The sequence below is a fragment of the Sinocyclocheilus anshuiensis genome, unplaced genomic scaffold (assembly GCF_001515605.1).
Source record: "Sinocyclocheilus anshuiensis isolate Anshui unplaced genomic scaffold, SAMN03320099.WGS_v1.1 scaffold1114, whole genome shotgun sequence".
In the NCBI taxonomy this organism is placed as follows: Eukaryota; Metazoa; Chordata; class Actinopteri; order Cypriniformes; family Cyprinidae; genus Sinocyclocheilus; species Sinocyclocheilus anshuiensis.
This window is the reverse complement of record NW_015540838.1, coordinates 488,502-498,733: the sequence shown is the minus strand read 5'-3', so window position 1 is coordinate 498,733 and position 10,232 is coordinate 488,502. Positions and strand designations below refer to the sequence as shown.

At 40.4% G+C, this 10,232-nt stretch overlaps 1 protein-coding gene across 1 annotated transcript in view; it reads left to right on the top strand.

Annotated features, from left to right (window-relative positions):
- The window catches only part of LOC107687459 (vacuolar protein sorting-associated protein 13D-like), a 53,301-nt gene that overhangs the window by 32,003 nt on the left and 11,066 nt on the right, over positions 1–10,232 (top strand). Inside the window, exons 54-65 of the mRNA XM_016484817.1 lie at positions 3,024–3,259; positions 4,371–4,473; positions 4,563–4,720; positions 4,854–4,962; positions 5,061–5,231; positions 5,388–5,492; positions 5,640–5,789; positions 6,305–6,454; positions 6,565–6,661; positions 6,750–6,898; positions 6,995–7,129; positions 7,250–7,417. Coding sequence (XP_016340303.1) covers positions 3,024–3,259; positions 4,371–4,473; positions 4,563–4,720; positions 4,854–4,962; positions 5,061–5,231; positions 5,388–5,492; positions 5,640–5,789; positions 6,305–6,454; positions 6,565–6,661; positions 6,750–6,898; positions 6,995–7,129; positions 7,250–7,417 — 1,731 coding nt within the window. The remainder of the gene's footprint in view (positions 1–3,023; positions 3,260–4,370; positions 4,474–4,562; positions 4,721–4,853; positions 4,963–5,060; positions 5,232–5,387; positions 5,493–5,639; positions 5,790–6,304; positions 6,455–6,564; positions 6,662–6,749; positions 6,899–6,994; positions 7,130–7,249; positions 7,418–10,232) is intronic.

Here is a 10,232-nt window from a genome sequence, read left to right as displayed (position 1 = left end):
TCCCCAAATTCCATTTTTTTTTTTTCTCAAATTTAGGTTTTTCCGTTTTATTTTTTCTAGACTCAGTTTTAATGGTTAAATTTAAATTTATTGTTTAATTAATTGAAATCATGAAACTTACACAATTTAACAGCAATGTATTAAAAGTTTGACAAAAATTGCAATTTTATGGCCCTATGAAATGCGTTTTTTTTTTTCTCAAATGTTTTATTTTTACCAAATTCTGTTTTCCAATATTTTTCTTTATTTCATTTTAATGGTTTCATTACATTTTAATAATCAAAAGCATCTCTAAATAATCGATTTGATTAAAAAAAATCTAATTTATTATTATTATTATTTTATTTATTTATTTTTTCAGAAATACTATGCTTTATGTGTTTACATTTTTCTGGTAAATACATTCTGGTAAATAATTTTTCTGGTAAATATTCCTTGAAAATAATGTTTTAATAATTTCATTTTTAGTAGTAGTACTGTCATTACATTCAGTAATATATTTCTGTCACAGTTTCTTTAAGTTAAACCAAACTTTTATTTTGATGGTTGCTGTGACAGTTGCAGTTTGTATATGATGTGACGTTTTTCTCAAAAGAAACGGTAAAATGCTCATGAAGTAACTCTCAGAGCAGTTCTAGATATTATGTTTATGTGTTTATGTACTCATATATTGGGGCGCTGGTGGCTGAAAACATGTCATGCGTGCTTCAGAATGTGTGTAGTAAACGAAATTCACATTCATTCACACGGAGTCACGGAGAACATGCATATTTAAATAGTATTTTTGCAGCTTAATATTCACAGACACTAGTCCATAGCGTTATACAGTAATTTCCCTTTCTATGACTGGATTCTACAATTCCGTCCGCGTTTAGCTCCAACTAACACACCTCGCTGGATGTTTCTAGTAATTGAAGACACTGATTAGATGGTTCAGGTGTGTTTTATATCAAAATCTGCAGGACAGTGGCCACCCAGAAGCAGGCGTAGACACCACTGTGCTAAGTTGATGTAATAATATAATGTAATGTCTCATTATAGGAATAAATGTGAGAAAAGGGAAGGGGCGTTATCGTGACACACACATTGTGACCTTTGCTCCACGATACCTGCTTGACAATCAATCATCTCACAAGCTAGCCTTCTCTCAGCGGGAATTTGTCAGAGGAAAGGTGGGAATGCATGTTTTCATTTATTTATAATACATCTTAAAAGACAGCATAATAGCCAGTAATGTTTTGTTTATGACAACCTGTTGTTTGCTTGTAGGGTACTGCAAATCCAGAGGGATATATCTCCACCCTGCCAGGCTCTAGTGTTGTATTCCACTGGCCCAGAAATGACTATGATCAGCTTCTCTGTGTCCGTCTCATGGATGTTCCCAACTGCACCTGGTCTGGAGGTTTTGAGGTCAACAAGCCTAAATCTTTCCACATCAACATGAGGTACCCAATGCCATCAAATATGTTCAATCTGTAGAGATGGCTGAGCAGAACAGAAAATGACTAAGAGAGGAGTTCTCAATTTCATAGACTTTTTCCTCTCATGTGTTCCATAGGGACACTTTGGGAAACTGCTTCTTCCTCCGAGCTGAGATTGCTTTGAAAGGGGCAACATATCAAATCTCATTCAGTGACACTGACCAGCTGCCCCCACCTTTCCGTATAGATAACATCTCTGAAGTAAGTCCTTAGAGGGTACACATTATCAAGTATTGTAAGGCTGTAGAACGGTTCAGGAGATTTGAGACTAGAGAGTATCACTAAGATGATCTGGCCAGGACTTGAACCCAGGTCACCCAAGAGCATCTTAGCTCAATTTGTCAAAACACATGAAATAAGAATGCAGTGCTAACCACAATCTCAAACCTAAATCATATATTATAAACAATTGTAGTGCAGCTCTTGAATTTCAGAAATGTCAGTTTTGCTCAAGGCAGACTTGGGTTCTGTTTGTGCCTTTGACTTCTTAAAATAACTAATATAAAGAAAACATAATTTCATTTCTGTGTTCAATTCTGGTCACTATAACATTCATAAAAGAGTAGTCATTACAAGAGGAATCACATTCTACTTAAAAAGTGTACCTGTAATCAATGTTATGTTATTTGGGGTTAGGTATCAGCAGGTGTAAACATTTTCCGTCACTTTCTTCTGACCCCTTAGTCAGTTTTCCTGTCATATGATATGTTGGTGGTTTTAAATTTACTGAGCGAGACACCATTCCAGCCATTACAAAAGGTGGATATAAAGCTTTTGTCACACAAAATAGCTCTTTTACTCCCTCTGTCATGACTTAAGCAATCAATTCATCTGTCATGCATTGAATTCACACCTGACAGCTCTGCGTCCGGTGGTTTCTCTATCTCCGTGCTGCCCTTACATCAAAAACAGACCTTTTTGATCTGCTAATTATTATTTTGGGCAGACATTTAGCTGCTTGTTTGGTCTGGGACTTGATATTAAACAACAAAATATCTGTTGGTGCTGGTATTAGACACATTCTCTGTGATTTATCTTGGAGTCTTTGAGTGTTTCAAATCTTTCATCATCAATCCAGTCTACCCAGCTGAGGATGATCAAACTTCAGTTTGTTTAACAGCAATATCACACCAATCAACTCCAGAGCCTACATCCAGAAGATAGAAATATCCTACATCTAGCTGCATGCACCTTGCTCTACTGTCACTGACAATATGTGCCTCTCCGCTCGTAGGCCTACTCTAAAAGCTCTTTCTAAAAGCGCTGCGTTATTCCAGCATCTTTTTTCTTGTCACCGAGAAAAAAAAAGATCTAAAGATGGTCTTGCCGAAATTCAGTTGTTTTCCCAGGTCCGTTGTCAGCTGCCATTTCTGCCATGTTATTTGTTTTATTCAAGCTGGTGGATAGCTTTGAGAATTTTTACTTCTGGTATCTTGGCATGGCAGTGTAGATGGCTCTGCAATGGTCATGCCACCAGCTTATTGTAGCATTTGCGCATTTTCTCTACAGACTTCTCCGTAACATATGTCCTCTTTACTTCAGGTGCCTATCCAGTTCTGGCAACATGGAGTGGCTGATATCAGGCTACACACAGAGGTAAAAGCTGGGGCGGTTCTGGACTATGCCTGCGATGAACCCATTCTTCAACCCTACATCACCCTCACTGTGAAGGGAGCTGGATCCTCCGAGGTTACTGCTGACATGAACTTCTTCAGAGAATACAACAAGCTCTACTATGAGAACTTCATCTACATTGCTGCATCCTTCACATTCTCAGAGTGAGTTCTCAACCTCTAAACTTCCAAATAGCTCACTCATCCTTGAAATTGGCAATTTGACCAATTTCAAGAACAGGGTTTTTCCTGGCTCAAAATGAGGTGGAGGTGGTACTATCCTGATCACATGCACATTGTACCCACCCTTCAACTGGCTGAAACAAACACTTTTTACACGCAACGTATTTGAGGTGTTCTAATAATTAGATGATTGAAGAAAATTGCAATTATCAAATTACATTTTACAAAAGCAAACCTGTTGAACCTTAAATTAAATACAACATAACAGCTAAAAGGGGCCCTTTTGCAGTGTAGGTGAACATAAACATAACATTAGGTCGTTAAACACTGCATGAAATTGAAAATCTTTATCCACTCTTTATAGTCTCCTGGTCCACATCACATTTTCTTACAACCTCACGTAAATTCTTTTGATAGAATACATCATGAAATTTAATCACAGCAGGGTAACAGGTGCATTAGAGCTAACATTAGCATCAAGCTACATAAGACTATTTATAAAATTAATACTAAGCTTTTACTCAAATCTCTTTTCAAACCACTATCGAGTGTTTTTAATAACCACCGATTGTGATCTAATGTGGATTTTAGTGATTATAATGTTGAAATAAGTTATTTGTAGCCTTTTATACTCCGCTAATTGCTACACCTGCTTAGCATTCCTCATGTAAACATTCATTATTGTTATGAAAATACCCCAAATCTCATAAACATCACATACAAACCATACACTATGGTAATTGCGTGTTTATTAGCTTCATGTTTCGAGTGTAGAAATGTTTCTCTGGGTTTGTTGTGGACAGAAAAGTATGCGGAAGTGTAATGGACGTTCTTCATAAGAAGAGACAGGGAGGGTTATGAACGCGTAATATGAGTGACATATGAGTAGCGAATGAGCTTCCTCTCTGAGTCATAACAGCGATCCCGTAAGAGAAAACATACCGAGACATCGCTGGAAGCAGCTAATGTTCTTCAGATTGAGTAAATCAGTGGAAAATTAATAGAAATGATGATTCTGTGTAAAGAAATATAAAGTAAATATGTCTAAAGATGTTTGTAAATGTAAGTAAATATTCACTTGATTTGATAACAGGGATGCAGGAAAGAGGCCAGTGGGGAAGAAACGGGTGGTCAGCTGTGCTGAACTGGTGTTGGATGTGGAGACGAAAACACAGAGAGTCATCCTGAAGAAAAAGGTCTGCTTATGTTCTTCCTCAGCCATCTATCTGCCAGTTTCCCATTATAGTTTGTTCTCAAAGGTTCTCACATTTCTTTATCTTTTCAGGAGCCTGGAAAGCGCTCCCAGCTTTGGCGGATGACAGGAACAGGAATGCTCTGTCATGAGGGCTCATCTCCTCCACAGAGTAAACCTTCTCAGCCTCGTCCCCTTGGTTCATCTTTAGTGCTTGACATTGCTGGACTGGCTGCAGTGACAGACAACAGGTTACCTAAATGCTTCATAGCACAACAAAGGACAACTTGTCCTTATTTTAAACTTGTTCTTGTCCCTGTAGAGAGTAAACATTATCATGGTGTATGGGTGTCATTTCTCACATATCTTGTATTTCTTTTTTAGCTATGAGCCTCTGATGTTGAGGCGGCCAGACAGCCGCCGCAGCACCACCCAGACATGGCACTTCAGCTCTGGCATGTTGACCTGTGGTTTACCCAGACTAGTCGTCCAGGTCTGTCCTTCTTTCATCTAATTTTCTTTGCTCCTCAATGGCTATTTTCAGTATTAAACAATCTGTGGCTCTTTAAAAAGCTATATGTGATGATTTAGGTAAGAGGGGGAGTGTCTGGGCTATATGATGGTGCTGAGGTGGTACTGGGACCAGACTCTGGTGTTTTGGAACCGTTACCAGAGCAACAGTTTATCAACCAGAAAATGAGACCTGGCTCAGGGGTTCTGTCTGTACAGGTCCTGCCTGATGGACCAACGCGAGTACTGCAGGTAAGACGCCCCGTTGTGATTAGGGTAAGACACTCTCATTGTTACTGAAGGACATGGTTGGGGTAGCATGCCATCTGAACCCATATGAAATGGAATCAGTTCCTATCTTTCTTTCACACTTTCTAATATAATAAGAAGCTGCATACCTCATTTCAGATTAGTGACTTCAACCAACGGCGCATGAATAGACCCTCTCCCAGCACAGAGGAAGACCAGAATAAAGAGAGCGCTCAGAAGAAAGTTCCTGAGGAGGAGCTTGAGGTAAAAATCATGTTTCTGTTTGTCCAGCAGATGGATTGATTTAGAGTTTTACGTTGATTGTGTTTCCAGTAAAAATAGAATTAGCACAGGGTTAACAAATACTGAACTTGGAAGTTAAGATGTCCCAATTCTTGCCTTTATGTGTAGGTGTTGGTGAACCTAGAGGAAGGCGTGGGCCTGTCACTGGTGAATAAGCTCCCTGAAGAGCTAGTTTTTACCACTCTGTCTGGCATTGATGTGCACTTCACCCACACTGCTGCCAGCCAGGTGCTGGAACTCACAGTGAAAGACATTCAGGTAAGCAGCCACAGACCAAAACATACTTCTCCAGTGTGTGGGAATTTCTCACTTTGGATTAGGGAAGGGTCAAGATGGTTGACCGTTTAGTAAGGTTGACTATCTCGATTTCTGCTCATCTGCCATATTTATGACCATCAGCTGGGCAAAGTAATGGCTGTTAATACAAAAACACATAAACAGAGATGCCAAGAAAATACATTGTTCATGGGATTTAATCCATACCAGGTCCCAGAAAACACTTTTACAGATCTCAGTTAGTACAGACCCTATGAAATCTAATATTCGTGGGCATTTATGTATATATTTAATGCACAATCTGTGTCTTTATACCGCCATTCCTTGAATATTGGCACTATATACAGAGATGGATTGTGGGTGTGCTGACTTAGCAACCTTCAATAAAGAATTTAGGCCAAGTTTAATCCTGTAGTCAGGGATGGCAGCTGCCAAAGGCTTATTCTCAAGCAAAAATATTTCTGACAGACATGTCTTTATTCTCTCATCTATTGCAGGTGGACAACCAGCTCCTGGGCACAACTCACCCTGTTATGCTGTGTGTGACTCCAGTCTCCAGTGAAAGTTCTGCAGTGGACTCAGGCCCTGCTTTGCAGGTCAACTCTGTTAAAGTGCCCAGCAGTCTTATGCTCACAGATCTTTATAAGGTGAAACCAACTTATGGACTCACTTTCTCTCCAAAAATGCTTCAGGCCTATCTGTACATCTTCTTTTGACTGCAGGAATTTGATTGTAGATTTTATTCTCTGCCTTACAGCATCTGATGGTCACAGCCCGCTGCTATACTGTCATCATTGAGGAGAAGCTCTTAATGAAACTGCTCATATTCTTTGGCTACGGTCAGACAGAGGGAGGTGTGTAGTTAGTATCCCTCTGGTGTGCAGTATGGGGAATGTACCTCATTATGCCCTGCTAACAACTGTACATGATTTTGTGTTTCAGAGGTGGAGAAGCTGGATGAGAAACTTTATGAGAAAACAAATGAAGCTGCAGGAACTCCAAAGCATTATTATTTTGAGAACTTGAAGATCAGTCTTCCTCAGGTCAAGCTGAGTGTCTTCACCTCTCACAAGTTGCCCCCTGACCTTAAGGTACAAGAGCCACAGTAGAATCAGCTGGAGTACTATCAGCGCTTCACTGGATGCAGTTCTTTTGTCTGTAGCATAATTAAGCATTGTTCTGCACAGGCTTTGAAGGGAACCCTTGGCTTCCCACTCATTCGGTTTGAGGATGCAATCATTAACATGTACCCCTACACTCGAGTCCATCCCTATGAGACGCAGGAGATGATCATCAATGACATCCTCAAGCACTTCAAAGAGGTCATAAACATTCTTCATTCTGAATTGCTATATGTTGCGGTATAAGTTCTCAATGTTTGCATCACCACTGTGATTTCACTAGCTCTTGGTCTTACATCTTCTTTCTTTGTCTTTTTATAGGAGATGATCAGTCAGGCAGCTCAGATCCTGGGCTCAGTGGACTTCCTGGGTAACCCCATGGGCCTACTGAACGATGTTACTGAGGGTATGAATGAACTTTTCAAGTATGGCAACGTTGGAGGACTCATCCGCAGTGTTACACATGGTGTTTCCAACTCAGCTGCCAAGGTAGCAAAAGTTCACATTCTTCCTGTCGTCTTCACAGGTCCGTGTCTAAGGGGCCATTCACATGTTGCGTCTTTTGCATGATCAAGTTCTTTTTTTTCAAATGTAGATGCACGGCAAGTGCGCTCATAATAGAAGCGACGCGGTCACGATGCTCATGGGCTGCAACGCGCTCGTTTTTCAGGCGCATCTACACCACAGCGAGATGAAAACATTTCAGCTTTTCAGAATGCCACAAGTGCACCGCGCGTCATGTGACAAGAACCAACCAATCAGCCTCACTCTTTCCTTAACATTTAAATCTCAGCCAAGATGGAGGAACAGCTGATCATAGCTGTACAGGGATAGCCATTTTTTAAATTTGTCTAGTAGTAGAGCTACTGAAAGCGATTTGCGGTGCTGGAAATACATTTATCCTGTGCTAAAACTTCCGTGTCATCATGGAGAGTGCACATCATGGTTGCTTAGCAACGGCAGACGCCACGGTAGCGTAAGCTGGAGTTTTCCATGTGTTTTGAGATGTGTGAACGGCCCCTAATAATGCATGATTCTCAATCACTGAAGTTTTCACAGGGTTATTTTGCCAATTATTCCCAAATGTATTATATATGATAAAGTCCATCTGTTCAGCTGCAAAGTACCAGAGCAGTAACCACAAGACAGGGATTCACTGGGTGCGAGGCCAAGTCATAATGAGAAAAAAACAAGAGAACGAATTGTCCTCTACAGTCGGGTCTGTTTACTTCTTATTGAATATGTTTTTGAAGAACCATCCAAGCAGTCTGCCTGAGCAGGAACACTAGAACAAGCCACATGTTGTCATTTGATGATTTCCAGGGAAAGAATGGGAACAGCATTAAGGTTAAAGGTTAGATGCACATGATGTTTAACGGCAAAGCAATCTGACCTGATTTTCAACCTAATATGCATTGGAGAGGTGAAGGTTCAGTCAGTTTATTAGTTTTGGTCTCCTTGTGTAAATGGGCAGGTTTCTGCATGTTTACAGAATCAGGGAACACCAGCATTTAATTTTCGTCAGAATAAAAGTTGAATATTAGCCCTGGAACAATCTCACGTATGTTGTAAGTTTATGATGCTCTTAGTGTTAAGCTTGAGCAGATAGATGGATTAATGAGCTTGAAAATCTAATTTGCTCATGGCCATAGTGTGTGAATGTGTATACTCATATGTGGCTGCATTTGTGTGTGGTCAGACCTGAGCCTACACTTCATGTCTTGCAGCCAGCTCTCAGCATGTCTGTCTGACAGGCCATTGCACCACGTCCTTCATTGGCAGCCAGCTCACTGTCAGACAGAGCTTTGTGTGCTTTTCCCTCTGTGCTCTCATTACTTTCCTTCCAGCCACACTGGCCAAGCTCATGCCAAAAGTACTCATAGAATGGGACAACACTAGGTCTCAATCAGCAATCTTTCATGTTCACACTTGACCCTCTCTAATTTCACTTTGCTGCTTTTTTAGCCAAGGCGAGTTGGTTTAAATATGCTCATCATGAAAATATGCTCAAAAATGAAAGTAAGATGGAACTACAGTCCATTTCTTTGACTTCAGCTCATCTTTGGCTGTAGTATCTTTTAAGGTCTTTTAAAATGTCTAAGGTCTTTTTCTCAAATAACCCACTGAACTCCTGAAGAAATGCTTAGGTTTACTGGAGAGAAAAAAAATCTTCTCTCTGTTGGCTGCTTTCTTGCCACTAACTCAATTTTAAAAGTATAAACAAATTATTACTCCCCCTAGAGAACTTCCAGCAGCTTGAATAAAAATGCTTTGCCAAAATCATCCACCAACTGTATAAGGCTCCATGTCATGCTGCTTGGGGTGGAAAAACTTTAATGGAAGATATAAAAGGCATTTGAGAGCTTTGGTTTGATCAAGTGCCTAGAAAGCTTGAGGTTTATTGTATTTGCAAAGATTACCATTAGTGTTTGTAACTTATGTCAGTGGCCACCCAGAATTTATTTTGGAACATGTGCAGTTCTCAAGAATTCTCTGTTGTTAGTTTTACCTTTATGGGGGCCTGGACCTTTCTTAATAGGCATTTCAGCTAAAACACATTCTGTTGACTGCAGTGTTTCTGTGCCTCTGACATTCTCCAGGTAATTTTGTTTTTAAATAATGCCTATAATTTAAAAATGCATTTGAATTCATATTCAAAGTACCCCCCTGCTTCATAAAGCTGATTTTTCCATCACTATTTCCATGTCTCGGAACGGCATTAAACTCTCTAGCTGTGGAATGGGATTAACTTTTTATTATAAGTTTGTACAGTTTTTCTCACCTCTGTCAGACTCACCCACTTTATGACGATCACACCATGGTTTTCATTCCTCTACATCTTCTTTCTCACACGTAGACACACTGAAACACATTCTTGCACACCTCTAGGGGCCCTGCTTTGAGATAGGATGGTCTAATGGCTCAAGCAGGGGTGGTGTGAGGGGCCATAAACTTGAAAGTGTTCTGATCCTCCTCTCCCTCCCGCAAGCTCATATCTGGTAAATGTATTGGTATAATTTCACAGCCAAGCTTTTTTTTTTTTTTCCCACAAAAAAAAAGGAAGAGAGGGAGAGAGGGAAGCAGAAGAGGAGGAGGAGGAGCAGAGAATCTGAGCTGGCCTTCAGATGAACTCACCAGGGACTTTGCTTGGAGGGGTCATCCCAAGTTCATGCCTGGCTTTTGCTTGAGTTCTGCAGAATGTGCCTTTGTTTATAAAGTGCTCCGGCTGCAGTAGGGAGCTCACTGGGCCTGTAACACAAACTCCCTTCCAAGAGGCACCTGCAGGGGACCTGAGGGGGGCCAC